Consider the following 16,516-nt stretch of genomic DNA (forward strand, 5'->3'; position numbering starts at 1 on the left):
CCTATTATGTGGATCTTGAAAGGCAAAGGAACCTACCAGGAGGAAGAAAAAGTAGAAGCTGTAAACAAACTTTAAAATAGGGTGGGCGTGGATTGGATTTCTTTCTCTCACACGCTCCCGGAGAGTCTCCTCCTGAACTTTTTAACTGCAGACTGATACTTGTTGTTTATTTATTTATCTTATATCCCGCCATTCCTCCCAGAAGGAGCCCAGGGCGGCAAACAAAAACACTAAAACCTCGTTAAAACATATAAAAACAAAAGACTTTGAAACATATTAAACAAAGCATCTTTAAAAACATATTAAAATAAAACCTTTTTTTTTTAAAAAAAGAAAGCTTTAAAAACATATTAAAAATAATTCAGATGCAGACTGGGATAAGGTTTCTACTCAAAAGGCTTGTTGAAAGAGGAAGGTCTTCAGCAGGCGCAGTAACGAGAACAGAGGTGGTGCCTGGCTAATATTTAAAGAGAATGAATCCAAAGTCTTGGTGCCACAACGCTAAAGGTCGGCTTCCTTCGTTGTGCAGAACAGACCTCCTGATAAGATGGTATCTGCAGGAGGCCCTCACCCAAGGACTGACTGGTTATATAAGGGGTAAGATGATCTTTCAGGTATCTTTTGAGCTGCGTAGTGGTTTGTACACCAAAACCAGAACCTTGAACTTGGCCCGGTACCTAATAAGCAGCTTATCACTATGCAACTAAAACTATTTCCCCTTTTTAAGTTTTGTCTGTCAGGTTGATATCAAAGAAAGGTAAAGGATGAAGCAGTTTTTTAAAAAAAAAATGACAAGGCGTTTTGAGGGGCCACGTCTGCCTTAGAAAGGAAGGCTGCAAGTAGCTGTTTTCCTACCAGCTCCCACCATGTCGGGCTACTAGCTATACCTTGGACAGCAGCTAGCCAGAATTCAGCAGCAGCTGCTGCTTTTCCCCAGCGTACATGGGAAGAGAGGGATAACTGTACCTGTTCAGTTTCTGTCTGTCACAGTTTTTAAAGCAGAGTTGGAGGACCTCTGGCCCTCCAGATGTTGGCAGGGGCAGATTTATAGGTACGTCCAGTAAGTACAGAAGTACCCCCCCCAGATTATTAGTATACATTCTTTGAGACCTGACTGCAAACAATGATTAAAGTGTAGTGGTTTAATAATATGATAGTAAAGGTGAATGAATAGGCCCCCCCCAAAAGGACTATGTGCAGGGCCCCATAGACCATTAATCAACCACTACATAAACATACAAACGTAAGAAGAGCCTGCTGGATCAGGCCAGTGGCCCATCTAGTCCAGCATCCTATTCTTACGGTAGCCAACCAGATGGCCCTGGGAGTCTGCAAGCAGGACCTGAGTGCAAGAGCACTCTCACTGTTGGATTGTAATTCCTATCATCCCTCACCATTGTCGGTGCTGGCTGGGGCTCATGGGAGTTGGAGTCTGGGGAGTAGAGGAAGCCTTATACTACAGAGTCAGACCTTTGGCCTGTCCAGTTCAGTATTGCCTGTACAAGGCAAGAGTGTCTGTAGAAATATTTCAGGGTGGGGGGGAGTTCTGAATTGTTACTACAGGTCATTGGCCACCAACTCCACCCACAGTTACATACCCTTGAAAGAAGGGGTGAGGAACCTGTGACCCTGCTGATGTTATTGAACGACAACTCCCATCATTCCTGACCATTGGCTGTGGGACTGATGGGAGAGGCCAGCAACATCCAAAGAGTGACAGGTTCCCCATTCCTGGCCTATGATGACTGACTGTGGCTGTCCAGGGTTTCACAGGAGGGACATGCCTAGCTCTGCCTGGAGAAGCTAGGGTTTGAACCTGGGATATTCGGTTTGCAAAACAGATACTTTACCACTGAGCTATGGTTCTTTCCCAAATACCATCTGGAGGGCCACAGATTCCTCACCTTGCTGTGGGGCAGGGGGTAGCACTGTTGTTAAGCCAGACACTGAATACCTTGCTTGACCCTCTTCCAATGTGGTTTCTGTTTCCTTCACAGCTGCATGATAGATGGAATCACAGTGCAACCCTAGACATGTCTATTCAGAAGCAAGCCCCTCTGAACTTAATGGGATTTTCTCCCAGGTAAGTGTATAGGATTGCAGCCGAAATAGCTGTTAAACACATAGGAGCAGGAGGGGGGGAGGGAAGATGGCAATTATAATTAATGTACGGTAGGGCCCCACTCATACAGCGGGTTACGTTCCAGACTCCCGCCAAAAAGCGAAACCCACCGAAAAGCGGAACTCCATCAATAAAATGGCCCCCGGTGCACGAAAAACGCCGTAAAAGCGGAACAAGTGCCATATGAGTGGGGCCTTACTCTAATTACTCTAATTGAAAGCTGCCGTATTAGCGGAATGCCAAAAAGCGGGCCACCAAAAAATGGAGCCCTACTGTATTGCTTCCAAAGGGAATTTGTACCCCTGCCTCATTCACTGTGAACTTCCTTTTCTTTTAGGTTTAACACAGTACTTTCTCCCTCTACATTACAAGCAGCTTCAAATGTCCTCAGGCAGTATTTTGTGGCAAAAAATATATACAAACAACATGATGATTGACTGTCCTTAGCAGGAGATGTTGTTCAGGGCCCATGCCAGTGTGGGGCCCAGATTCTGTGTTTACACACACACATACTCGCTCTCCCCCCCCGCCCCTCTCTAAAACAAAATGTATAGGCCATTTAAGCAATTTCTGTGAGATGACCCAGCCTGGCTGCTCCCACCTTTCAGTGTTTTCAACCAATGGGTGAAGCCAGAGATGTGTTTGACAAATGAATTTTTTGAACTCCAGACTATAGGAACCCCTGGGGTCCTAAAGAGCTGCTTTTCTCTTCTACTCTTTAGTGCACATTTTTTTCTTGTTTCTGTCTCATTTTCTAATCTTTCCTGTAGTAGGTTTGTCTGAGAGCAGGTATTCCTTAGGAGTTATTTTCTGCAAATCGTACTAAAAAATAAGTGTGGGAGATTATTAAGGAATGTCCAACCCCCTCCATGGCAAATATACACTGTGAAAACTTTGCAACAAAGCTTAAGGCATGTCTCCTGCTGCGCAAGACATGAAGTCCAGCCACTCTTTAAGAATTCATTTAGAGTACAATAGACTTCTAAGCAGGGCCGGTTCTAAAGGGCGGCCAGGTGGGGCACTGGCCCGAGGGCCCCAGAGCTACAGGAGCCCCTGAGGGGCCCTCCGCTCCCCTTCCGCGATCCGTGATCCACGGCACCATCCGCCTGCCCGCCATTCCCTTGCCTCAACAACCTGTCTCCTGTCTTTTACCATTGCCCTTAATGAAGATGGCGGCCACGGTTTCCCTAAGGTACTGAAGCCGCGGCCACCATCTTAGTTGATGGCAGAGATGCGCGTGCATAGCACGCACACATGCCATCAACAAAGATGATGGCGGAGGCTTCATCCCCTTCGAGTGCACATGCCGGGGCCCAGGGCAAGCTGATGCCCAAGGGCCCTGGCATGCCTGGAGCCGGCCCTGTTCTTAATATCAATATTTTAGAGGTGGATTTTTTTTTAAAAAGTGTTCAAAAACAGCTGCAGAAAATCGTGACATGAAAATCCGATCCGCAGTGATAGAGAACAAGTGAATTAATTGACATTTTGGTAGCAAATCTGAATTGGGCGGAATTCTAACATAACTCTAATGCCAACTAAAGCTAAAAAGAAAGCAAATCAACACATACCGCCCAAATGCAACAATATCTTACTTGTTCTGTAATTATAATGAGAAATGAAACAGTTAAGTACTCAAAAGACATCCCCCTACTTCCCTAGTCACTGTGCACTCTTACCTTTTAAAAGAAACACAGCTAACAGCTGCACAGAAACAAGATTAAATAAAGTCTTTTGATCTGCTGCTCATATTTGGCAACCTCCAAGCCCACAATGATGAATGTTAATGGTTGTGTTGCTGCTTTCTTTTTCTGCCTTTGCCTCATTGTTTTGACTGGTAAGTTCTGGGGTAGTTTATATTTTGTTGTAATGATGGGGAATATTATAGATTGCCTTAGAGCTGGGGTTCCCAATATGGAATCTGTGGACACCACAGTGCCCCCAGGACCCCCCCTCCCGGTGCCTTGCAAGCTTGCCCCTTCCATAGTTTTAAAAATGAGGAGTTTTAAAAACTTTTATCTTTTTGGAGGGGGTGCTCCTGTTATAGGGAGGAGTGCTGCTTTTTTTGTCTGTTTTATTTGTAGGAGGGTCAGAGATAGATTTTTTTTTGTGGGGGAGGAATTTTGAGCATCACCAGCTTTTCTTTTGTGAAATGGGTATTTTGTAGTACCTACAGCAGTTCCTTACATTTTCAGATGTGTCTCCAGGCCCAGAAAGGTTGGGGATCCCTGTCTTTGCCTACGGATTTCTCTCTGTGTGTAGATGCCATTTTCTAAAATACAGATATTTTATGTCCCAAAGTTGATTTCACTAACCTGTAGAATCTTTGCTCCTTGCTCAGTTTAAAAAACAGAACAAACAAAATTAGTCCTCCTGTTTCCTAAAAGCAAGGACTAATTTTGTTTTGTTCTTTTTTTTTTAAATGAGCAAGGAGCAAAGATTCTACAGATTAGTGAAATCAACTTTGGAACATAAAATATCCATATTTTAGAAAATGACATAATGTTTTTTACTACACACAGAACAAAATTCATCCTGTTTCCTAAAAGCAATGAGAGCCAGTGTGGTTAAGGTGTTGGACTATGACCTGGGAGACCAGGATTCGAATCCCCACACAGCCATGAAGCTCACTGGGTGACCTTGGGCCAGTCACTGCCTCTCTGCCTCAGAGGAAGACAATGGTAAACCCCCTCTGAATACCGCTTACCACGAAAACCCTATTCATAGGGTCGCCGTAAGTCGGAATTGACTTGAAGGCAGTCCATTTCCATTTTCCATTTTGTAAAAGCAAGATTTGTTGTTGAATTACAAGCAGTCCTAAAGCATGGATTGCCAAACAACACATAAAACCAAAACACAGCCATCCTTAGAAATTTACACTTCTCCAAATTTTGCAGTGCACTTTACCATCCAATTAGTGTGTACAAAATGCATATAGTAAGATAAAGTTTGCATACAAATGCATATATTAAGGAAAATAACACAAAAATGCATTATTTTAGAGAAAATTACATTGCAAAAATGTGTGGATTAGACAAAATTGCATACAAAAATCAGGACAAATGTGCACTAAAATCCTGATAAATTTTCTTGAGGGCTTTTTAATACTAATTGCAAACTGATGAGGAAATAGGGAGAACTGAATTTAAGATTGGAGAAATGATAAACTGAAAGAAACTGAAACTGACATACTCACACATCCCTAGAGCCAATCACATTAGAAGAGGGCAATAACTTGTTCTCTGTTGCCACAAAGGGCAGATCAGATCTAATGGGTTTAGGAACAGAAGAAGAGCCTTGCTGGATCAAGCCAGTGGCCCATCTGATCCAGCATTCTGTTCTCTCAGTGGCCATCTACATGCCTAATGGGAAGCTCACAAGCAGGACCTGAATGCAAAAGCATTCTCTCCTTCTCCAATTTCCAGCAAGTAGTTTCCAGTTAACACCAGGCAGGCATCACTTTGGCTCTGGATTTTCTGCATCGAGTTGGACTACATGGTCTACAAGGGCCCCTCCAACTATATGAGCCTATTATTTCATGTTTAAGAAGTCCCACCTAAGCGCTAGTCTATGTATGGAACATAGAAATTATATGGTTCCTTCCCAGAGCTCATGCCCAATGGACCAGACAAGGATTGCAGGCAGGGAGAAGATCAAGGATCAGTGTGGCTGGACTATGAGATTCTGTGGTGGGAGCAGGTAAGGCGAGCCAAAGATGGCTCAGACTGCAATCCTAAATCACATTTACCAAGGAGCAAGTCCTATTGAATGAAATGAGTAAACACGCTTAGGGTTTCACTATTAGGAGAGTTTTGTTAGGGCAGTGTTATCTTTTTGAGGAGGGCTTGCAATAGGAGAAATGAAGCTCCTCTGATCCTCCGTTAAAAGTTTAACAGCACCTATAGAAGTTCGTGGAATTACGCTGTAGTCCTAAAGTAGGGATGGGATAATCTGTTCATTTCGGTTTCTCATTTTCCCAGTCTTAAATTCAGTCCTCCACATTTCCACATCTGTTTGCAATTTATTTTTATTGTGAAAAAAGTTCCCATGAAAATTCATCAGAATTTCTGTGGGAATGTCTCCTAATATACTCATGTTTGTATGCAATTTTACTTAATATGCCCATTTTTGCAAAACAATTTCCCCTAAAGTGATGCATTTTTGTATGTTATTTTCACTAATATATGCATTTTAATAGGCACTTTACATCAGTATATGCATCTTTGTACACACTGCATGCTGGAAAACTGCACTGTATAATTTGGAGAAGTGCAAATATCAAAGGATGGCTGCATTTCAGTTTGTGTGCTGTTTCGGAAAGAGCAAATTAGTGAGGTTTGCCTTTACATGTGAACTGAATTGAATTTCTCTCTCCCCCCTCCAAAGCACATATTCCTGGGAGTAAGTCCCATTGAACTCAATAGTGCTTTCCTTCCGAGTAGATCTATGTAGGACTGCAATGCAAGTCTGTAATATGCCCGGTTTGCCTCCTTTCTCTTCCCATCTTCTGTCTGCATCCCTTAGTGGACTAGCAGATGGCATCATGGATCAATTTTACCCACGTTATAGACACCATGGAAATAACCTGAAAAGGGGATGTAGTGCTTCCCCATTGTGATGGCCGTGGGGATTACTGTCTGCCATAATTCTTTCTCCTCTGGACCTTTGCACATGGTCAGTGAGCTGTGCAGGCCTGGACAGAAGGAGAAGAAAAGTGCAATGTAGAATTTCCCCATTTTGCACTCTTTGTGTACATTATCTCCTGCAGTGTTGCTACGGATAATTACATACAAATCTGGATTATGAAAGAAAAGCATTTCTGTTTCCTGATGAAGCTGCTGTCAATTGCAAATGACTGAAAGAAGAGTTAAGCTCCCTCCCTTCCATTTCTTTTAGCTGTAATTGACACTGAGTTTTGTATGTACCGGCTTCTACAAATATAATTAAATCCTGGGTGAGGTATATTGTATGTGCTTTGATCAAAGCATCAGATAAAACAGACTTCTTTGTGCCTGCCCCCCCAAAAAGCACAAAAGCAAACAGTAGGTCCATCTTAACCTGCACACAACCAAGACACACTGGAAGTGGTAAATCATACTGAGGGAATTTTCATTTCATTGGCAGTGTGTCTACTTCCACAGAAGTGACTCAGGGGAGATAATTCCCATTTGATAACAAATAATGTAATGGTATACATATAATTTCACAAAGTTTATAGTACCACTTGTCATGGGTATGAAATCATTCTATATTTATCTTGATACGGTAAATATTATCTACCGGTGGGTTCCCTCACTGGACTGGGTCCCACACATGCTGAAGGATGATGCACGGGATATAATCTCCTGGGATATAAACCTCAGGTTTTCAGGTCTTCAGTGATCCATGCTTGTTCAGGTCTGCACACTCTTAGGTGGTAACCTTTGTGAAGCTTTATGCTGATAATCTGTTTGAAGGAAGAGCTTGAGGGACAGTGACGTTGTATCTACCTTGTCTCTGAACATAAGTCTAACAGTGTTGCAACTGACTGCACCAGCTGTATGGTGGGTTCACATGCACAGACAGAATGCCATGCACATGTCTGGTAAGTCAACATGCACAGAGTGTAATGCGTGGCAGGTGCATGCAGTCCTTCTCCCACAACAGAAAATGCTAATTTTCTCCTGTTTTAATAACTGACTTGTTTTAATAGGGTTGTTGTATTATGTGGTTTAGTTATAGATGTTTATATTTGCTTGAATAATTGGTTTTTATACATTAGAAGTGCTTTAGAAGCATATTTGGGCTCCTTTGGGAGGAAGGGTGAGCTACAAATTTCATTAATAAATAAATAAAAATGTGGCATATACATTTTAAAAAGAATAAGAAAAAGAAGAATTAAAATCATGTGGTAGAAAAATATAATGAAATAATCATTTGCTGGCACAAATGATTGCGTGGTACCACAAATTTCACTGCCCGAAGTGGAAGTGACTGCCTATTCGGGGGGGGGGGGCTGTCTTGCTTCTACTGCACATGCTGCTTTTGAAGTGGCCCTCATTGTTTTAATGGAAGGTGAAAAACATCAGTGGGACTATTGCATGATAATGTGGTCACGTATTCATGCAAGAAATGCTGAAAGATTAAGCTTAATCTACAATACTGTTTTTCCCAAGTAAAACATCAGATTTTTTTTATTTCATAAGCAGACATTTTTCTTTCAGACAAAAGCACTGAAGGATACGGAGGAAGAAAACTACCAAGACATGTAAGCTTGTTTTGGGTATAGCTAGCTTTATTATATCCAGCAATATGGCTAAAAAGTCAGTGTACCAGAACTGTCCAGTTATTTACATGTCTGTATTTGATTGATTGTTTGTTTCTCATAAACATTCAAAAATGTCTTTGGTCTTTCTTTAAAAAAAATATATATATATATATATATATATATAGGGTACCTTTAACTAGTACAGTAGATTATTGGCTATTTGTCATGATGACTACATACAACCTTCAGTACTGGAGACACTGTGCGTCTGAATAAGCAGTCGCTGAAAACAAGAGTAGGAGATCATTATTGCACTCTTGTTCTGCTTGTGGGCTTCCCAGAGGCTTCTGGTTGGTCACTGTGAGAAACAGAATGGTAAACTACAGAGGCCAGGTATGGGGAACCTTTCGTCCTCCAGATGTCGCTGATCTATGGCTCTCATTATCTCTGGCCATTGGCCATGCTTGCTGAGGCTGAAGAGAGTTAGAGTTCAGCAACCTCTGGAGGGCCAAAGGTTCCCTACCCCTGAGATAGGCCCCTATCTTTCTCTTTCTAGTCCATGCCACACGTCACATTGTTGTTGTGATGTTGGATGGTTGTCACCAAGGGTGTTGCTAAGTACTTAAAGGGTTCAGGGGCACAGGTCCATAGCCCATGACACAGATTTCCATGAAATTTGCATATGCTAATATATATATATATGTACAGATGCCTCTGGGCAAATTAATATGGTGGGTGGGGGGACAGCCATATTGTAAGCAAAGTTTAAAACAAAAAAAATTGTTTAGGAAAAAGAGGGAAGGAAAGGGGTAGGAGATCTGGGATTCTGCATAAAAAACACTGGGCATAAACATGCCAGGGCCCACTGACAGAGGAGGTGGCCTTCCAGAGGGCACCCTACCCAGAGCATCCTCATATCTGATCATGTGAAGTGCTAAAAAATCAGCTCTTCATCAGTCCTTACAGAAAGTCACTCTTTTGTCAACAATAGAAGGCTTTGATCCTCTCCTTCACTTTGGCTTCTCACCCCAGACTCCCATTAAAGCCATCAGAACCTCCCCCCCCAAAAAAACAGAGGGTATATATGAAACCAACCCACCTCTCACACAGGGAGGCCCACTAAATACCACTCCTTTACTCTCCCAGATGGGGAAGTATAGTAACACAACAAAGAGAGTGTCCCTCACTCCTCCCCAAAGGGACAACACCCTTAGGGGTAGGTATGAGATCCATTGGCTGGTGCCAGTTAGAAAGCATTCCATCAGCCTAACAAGCCAGCATCAATTCAAGTTTGTTCTTCATCCGCTAGTCACTGCTTTTACCCATCTATTTTTTATTGCAAAAATAATTTATTTATTTATTTTTTATTTAGTTGCATTTCTAAACCGCCCTATAGCTGGCAGCTCCCAGGGCGGTGTACAACATGACCAGGTATTGATATTAATATCAATATTTTTAAAGGCAATATCAGTAATTTTAAAGGAAATATCAATATTTTGAAAGGAAACATTGATAAATGAAAGGAAATATCAATAAAATTATCGTTCTTACTATCAATATTTTAGACGCAAATTTTAAAAAATCTGTTTTCAAAAATATCAATGGAAAATTGCTACATAAAAATCTGATCCACAATGACGGCGAATAAGCGCCTGAATGGACATCCAGTACCAAATCCAAACTGGGCAGAATTCTAGCACATCCCTTCTTAAGGGTTGGCCCCACAGGGTTGCCCCCTGCAGGGATCACTCTGTCATTGCATGCCCTGCCACCTAGAGCGGCACCTTCTTTTATCCTTGACCAAAATACAAGCCAGAGCCCTCCCAAGGAAGTGCCCAGAGCTGGTTCAGGTGTTGCTGGTCAGGAAATAAAGGGTTATTGTCACCTCCCTTTACCTACACTTCAGCTTGCTTGCTTAGATGGAGGACAGAGAGGGTGGACAAGTGTGTGTAGAAGTGCATCTACTCTACTAAGATAAAATTTTGTTGCATTGCCAGCTTTTGCCTCTGGCCCCAACCACCAGCATGTGCTCCCTGGATGTTTACCCAGAAGGCAATGGGGCCCTCAGGCTGAAAAAGGTTCCCAACCCCTGATGTATGATAGAATAAAAATACTTCCACCCTGGTCTTATGGAAGTACTTCATCACCAGAGTCAAGGACATTACTTAACTACAATACTTGACAGCCTTAATTTAGAAGCAAAGTGTTATATTCAACATAACACAAAGGAGATCATTCTTGCTGATGGAACAATCTCCCCCATGTGCTGTTCTGGAGGTTCTCTTGACCCTTCAGAACAGATTTGGGGAGGGCGGGGCATGCAGGGGGAGGAGAGGGAAGAGTCGTATTATGCTAGTGGTAATCCTTGCACTGGCTTCCGCTAGTGCGATGAGTTAGTTGAATACAGCCCAAAGAGTCTTACACATCCACAACCATCTTTGTGTTTTGTCCGCAGCCTATCTGTGTTCACTATTTTCTCCAGCCAATCTGTATTTTGTACCACAACCCTGTTTGTGGCAGCAATGGGATGACCTACCAAAATGAGTGTGAGCTCTGCATTTACTGCAGGTAAGCCCAAGAGATTGTTCTTCTGAGTGCCTCTCCTCTTCTTCCTCCACTCCATAACTTTTCCTTTTAGCAAGTCAGCTGCAGCAGTAGCTGCAACTGCTGCAGTGTGAGATCTTTAGAAGCAGTAGCATCTCTTGAACACAAGTCTTGGGAAAATAATATCAGTTGCAGACTTAACCCAAATGAAATGGACGTACTGATGGTTTGGGTACTGACAGTCTGCAGTGAGGTGTACAGTTTGTTTTGGGCAGGGTTGCACTTCCCTTTTAAGAAGCAGCACTTTGGGAATATTCCTGGATGAGCAGGCAGCAGCAATAGCTGGGAGTGCCAGCTTTGTTTGGTGTGCCTGCTGCACCCGTTCTTAGATCAATCAGATCTGGCCAGGCTCAGTTATAAATGCTGGATCTAGATTAGATTAGTATAGTATGCTCTATGTGTAGGGCTGCCTTTGAAAACAGTTTGGAAGCTTCAGTTGGTTTAGAAATGTGACCTCCAAGTTATTAATTAGGGGCAGCAGATTATATCATACAACTTTACAGCTGACCAATTTGTTTCTGGGCTTGTTTCAAAGTGCTGGCTTTGACCATTAAAGCCCTAAATAGTCTGGGAGCAGGATATCAAGAACTGTCTCCTCCCATATCAATCTGTGTGAACACTGTCAAAATTGGAGGCCCTGTTCTGTGATCCCCTGCTGTCAGATGTACAGTGACAGGCAGGACTTCCCTTGTTGTGGCACCAAGGCTATTGAACATCCTCTCAAGGGAGGTCTGCCTTTGCTTGTCTTTCAGTGGGCTTTGAACACATTTTTATTCTAACGGACATCTGGATCTTTATAATGTATTAACCTTTTTAATAATGATATACTGAGCTGTTTAACTGTATTGGCTGTTATCTTAAGCCATTTTGTTGTTGTTCTTACTAATTTTTTATTGTTGCTTTACAGTTTATTAGCTGCTTTGATTATTTTCCAAACAGAAAAGTGTAAGGTTAAACATGAATAGATTGATAAGTCTTACTTAAGACCAGGGATGGGTGAGGATTTTGATTCATTTCACATTTGAAGCCAAATCTATCAAATCTGCACTTTCTGCAACAATATGAGAACTGAAACACAGCCATCCTTCGAAATTCACCCTTTGAATTTTGTGATGCAATTTGCCAGCCAAACCAAAATGCATATATTAGGGGGAAATGTGCATAAAATATATATATGAGTGAAAATAACATGCAAAAAATGCATTATGTGACGAGAAATGGCTTGCAAAAATGTGCGCATTAGTCAAAAGCACCTACCAAAATGTGTTTATTAGGAGAAATTCGCATTAAAATGCTGGAGAATTTTCATGAGGGTTTTCTTTTAAAAAATTGCAAATTGCTACAGAAATATGGAGATCCAAATTTAAGATTGGAAAAATGAGACACTGAGAGAACCAAAATTGACAGATCTCTCCATCCCTGCCTAAGACTCACCCTGCTAGTGTCTCATGGACTCTTAGGGTTTGAGATTTCAGGACTGCAGTTGACATACCCAGGTGTAGGCAACTTGCAACTCTCTTCAGCCCCAGCCAACATAGCCATTGGGAGCCATTGATGGGAGCTGAAGTCCAACAACAACCACAGAGCACCATGTTGCTTATCCCTGTGTATATTCATTGTAGTCCTGAAATCTCAAACTCACAGAGATGATAGGTAATACAGAATGCCTTTGGGTGCTATTTTCAAATGCAGACTGCAGGCATTTCTCACAAGTGATACTAAGAATAAGCTATGCAGTTTGATCCTATGCATATTTACTCAGAGGTAAATCCCAGAATGTTCAGTTGAGGTTTATTCCCATGTCTAGGATTGCAGATATACATCCTGCATTTGTCCAAAGGTGATTCAGGGGTTAGTTTCAGTGGAGCTTACTCCCAAGCAGGTGAGCTTGGGTTGCGGTATCACTCTGGAATGTGTCACTTATGGATGTTAATTCAGTAAAGAAAATGACAACTAAATTTGTAGCCCTTCTGTTTTTACAGATGTAGGATTTATTTATTTTTTAAAACAGATTTGGAATACAAACCTGTTTACTCAGATATAAGTCCCACTGATTCCAAGAGAAGTACTCACACTTAGAGGATTACAGTCCACATCTCTTGATTGAAAATCGGCTCACTTTAAGTCTGGTTCTTCTCACTGATATGGTTTCTGGGCAGTGCGGGGGGGGACTCACATAATGGAATGCTCCTTCCTTCCAAAAAGTAGAGAGATGGTTTCTATCCTATACTTCTCCTGGACATGCTAGTTTTCAATATGTATGGATGTTTAGTGGCAGAGCATTCCATTCTGTGTTAGCCCTTGCCTTCAGCCTGATGTTGTATCACCCAAGTGCAGATTTATCACCTCAGCAAGAACCTGATATCAGCTTTCGTCCCCATCAACACATGTATTTTTGAAGACGAATGCTCTCCCCCACTTTTCTCTCTCCTGTCTTTCACTTTTTAGGGAACATCACAAGGACATCAAAATTGTGAAGGATGAAGTATGATGAAATATGGAGGATGCTTCTGTTTCAATTCCAATATATATTGGAATATATATATTCCAGTATAAAATGGCACTAAAGCTGATTAATCAGAGTTTAATAGATTACAAAATAAAAAGTTCTTAAGAGCTTTATACTGCTTGACTTCATGTTGCTGGGTTTTGCTTTGCCCCCAAACAGTGACTACACTGATAGTGCTACAGTAACCTTGTATGTTGATTTAAACAAAATAATTGTTTAAGAGGGCCAAGTCATTCTTGTTTTTTAACATTCAAGATTTTCAAGTGCATAATGGTTTTGAAAAGCCAAATCCTGAGAGCAAAAATAAAGATGTTGGAAACTAGGGATTGGATCTCCTGTCTCTTCACATTTTTGCAAAAAGCAGGTGCATGGGTGCTATTGCATTCATGCCCTCTTTGTGAGCTTCCCATAGGCATCTAGTTGGCCAGTGTGGGAACAGAATGCTGAACTAGATGGGCCTTTGGTGTTATCAAACAGCTGCTCATGTTTGTGTGTTCAGGAGATTTGATTTAGGACTGGAAGAGGAGACTGTTCAATCCTTCCCTTCTGTGCTTCCTCTTCCTCCTCCCCTGCCTGGATGAAAATACTCCACCACCACCCAGCAGCTATTTATCCATGAAAGACAAATTTGTTTTTTCCCAATGGGGCAAATATTCCATTACTTTCTCTCTCTGTGTGTGTGACACATAGAGAGATTTTCACTGGGAGGAAATGGTGTGGGGAAAGAGTTATTCTGTTTCACAGCACCATGATCCTCCTGATCTAAATCAAACTCTCACCCCATGGCTGCTTTTTACAGAAAGAGAGAGAGATGGGAGATACACTTACTGCTCTGCAGCATGTATAATTTGGCCCTGAGGATTTCTGTGCCAGCAAAAAGGAGTGATGGCTCCACCACACTACAGAGGAAGATGCTATTATAGAGCTGCCTAGTTTCATTTTCGCAGATAATTTGGGAGAATTACAGTCTGAGAACATGGAGACGTGCAGCCTACCACATTCTTGATCAACCTTTGCACCCTTCTTAGTTGATACCCCATCTGTATGTATATATGAGTATGAGTGACTGGCTGGGTCTAAGGGCTTGTCCACACCGGAGTGTACTGTATGTTTGCAGCTGTTTGTGTTCCAATTTAATTTTCATAGTCCACATGACACTACCCTCAAACAACACCAGTCGTGATGCTTTCCCCTGCAAATTCATGTTTTCCCAATACAGGGATAATCCGATAAATTGGGGAAAATCAGGCTCCACTTGGGGTCATAGATTATTTGTTTGTGTTTTGGGGTGGGCGAATAAATTGTCACTTTTCTACACCCACTACTTCCTCTATGCTTTTATTTCTTTTCCAGCCATGTTCACAACTATTTCTGGTGCGCTCCTAAATGGAGGAGCATGTGTGTGAGTGTGTGTGAAATTGCCTTGGTTGTCCCAGTGCATGATCTTCAGAGGGAGAGAGCTGGAGAGAATGTGGTATTGTTGATTTGTCTGGATTAATGTGGGACCTTCAGTACCCTTGTCCATGGTGTCATCTGGTAGAAAGCCTCAAGGCACTGGTCTTGGGTTGTTTTGCTCCTACCTGGAAAGCAGATTCCAGAAGATGGTGCTGGGGAAGCTGTTCTTTGACACCATGGGACTTGTGCTGTGATGTTCCAAAGGTTGTACTTTGTTCCACATGCTGTTTACTATCTGCATAAGGCTAATGGGAGAGGCTGGCTGGAGATGGTGCCATCATGAAACACTTAGCTCTTCTTTTCCTTTTATCTGAACTAGGTAAAGGGGTGAATATACTGAATGTGTGCCTGGAATTGGCAATGGGCTAGATGAGAGCTAATAAACTGAAACTCAATCCAAACAAAACGGAAGCACTGTCAACGAATGGATTGGTGGTTTTGGGAGGTAGTATTCTACCTACTCTAGACAAGGTTGGACTTTCCCTAAGGAGTAGGTTCACAGTTTGGGGTTGTTAGATCCATCCCTTTTGTTGGTCCGTCAAGTTATTGGAATATACCAGTACATCATGCATAGGACTGAGTCCTCTTCACATTCATATAGAATTTATATTTACACAGAATATGAACTTTGGTTAACATCAGTTAGTGACTGGCTCCAAGGTCATCCAGTGAGCATTATGGCTCAGTGAGGAGCTGAAACCAGGTCACCTAGGTGACACAGACAAGTCGTGTCTGTGCCTTGTTCCGATTCTCCTCATATCCACAGGATTTCGGGTTGTCCTATCAGCCAGCTCTCGAATCTCCAAGTGCTGCTTTTAAATGCCAGGTCGGTATATAATAAAACCTCCCTAGTCCATGATGTAATTGTGGAGGAGAGCGCCGACCTGGCATGCATAACCGAGACCTGGGTGGGGGAGCAGGGAGGAGTTGCCCTTTCCCAGCTTTGCCCACCCGGGTATATGGTCCAGCACTGTGGTAGATCCGAGGGCCGGGGAGGGGGGGTTGCTGTGGTCTATAAGAGTTCTTTTCTCCTCACCAGGCACCCTGTCCAGGCGGTGACTGGCCTGGAGTGTCTCCACCTTGTGTTGGGCCAGCGAGACAGATTGGGAATTCTGTTGGTGTACCGCCCACCTTGCTGCCCAACAGCTTCCCTAGCTGAGCTGACCAAGATAGTCTTGGAGGTGTTGTTGGGATCCCCTAGACTTTTGGTACTGGGGGATTTCAATATCCACGCCGAGGCTGTCTTATCAGGGGCAGCTCAGGACTTCATTGCCGCCATGACAACAATGGGGCTGTCTCAATTTTGTACTGGACCAACGCATGTGTCGGGACATACTCTTGATTTGATCTTCACCACTGGACATGGAGATGGTGACCTGCAGGTGGGGTGTTTTTCATCTACCCCATTGTCATGGACAGATCACCGCCTGCTGAGATTTAGACTTACGGCGTCCCTTTCCCTCTGCAAAGGTGGGGGACCTATTAAGTTGGTCCGCTCCTGGAGACTAATGGATCCTTTGGGTTTTCAGACGGCTCTGGGAGATTTTCCGGCTGATAAGACTAGTGCTCCTGTCGAGGCCCT

The 16,516-nt window shown here is 42.7% G+C and overlaps 1 protein-coding gene across 3 annotated transcripts; it reads left to right on the forward strand.

Moving 5' to 3' along the window:
• The first annotated feature begins 507 nt into the window (after nt 1-507).
• LOC133387770 (serine protease inhibitor Kazal-type 4-like) lies at nt 508-13,784 on the forward strand. 3 transcript variants are annotated; one of them, XR_009763565.1, is made up of 6 exons: nt 508-597; nt 1,998-2,083; nt 8,323-8,366; nt 9,739-9,797; nt 10,822-10,934; nt 13,419-13,784. XR_009763565.1 is itself a non-coding variant. In XM_061633246.1 (4 exons), exons 1-4 carry the CDS (start codon nt 3,893-3,895, stop codon nt 13,459-13,461), a joined length of 264 nt encoding a protein of 87 aa, XP_061489230.1. In that variant the 5' UTR covers nt 3,820-3,892; the 3' UTR covers nt 13,462-13,784. The 3 variants fall into 3 exon arrangements, 1 of the variants encoding a protein (XP_061489230.1); XR_009763564.1 differs by lacking the exon at nt 9,739-9,797; XM_061633246.1 differs by lacking the exons at nt 508-597; nt 1,998-2,083; nt 9,739-9,797 and adding an exon at nt 3,820-3,956.
• The last annotated feature ends 2,732 nt before the right edge of the window (nt 13,785-16,516 follow it).

The sequence above is a fragment of the Rhineura floridana genome, chromosome 1, assembly GCF_030035675.1.
Source record: "Rhineura floridana isolate rRhiFlo1 chromosome 1, rRhiFlo1.hap2, whole genome shotgun sequence".
Taxonomy (NCBI): Eukaryota; Metazoa; Chordata; class Lepidosauria; order Squamata; family Rhineuridae; genus Rhineura; species Rhineura floridana.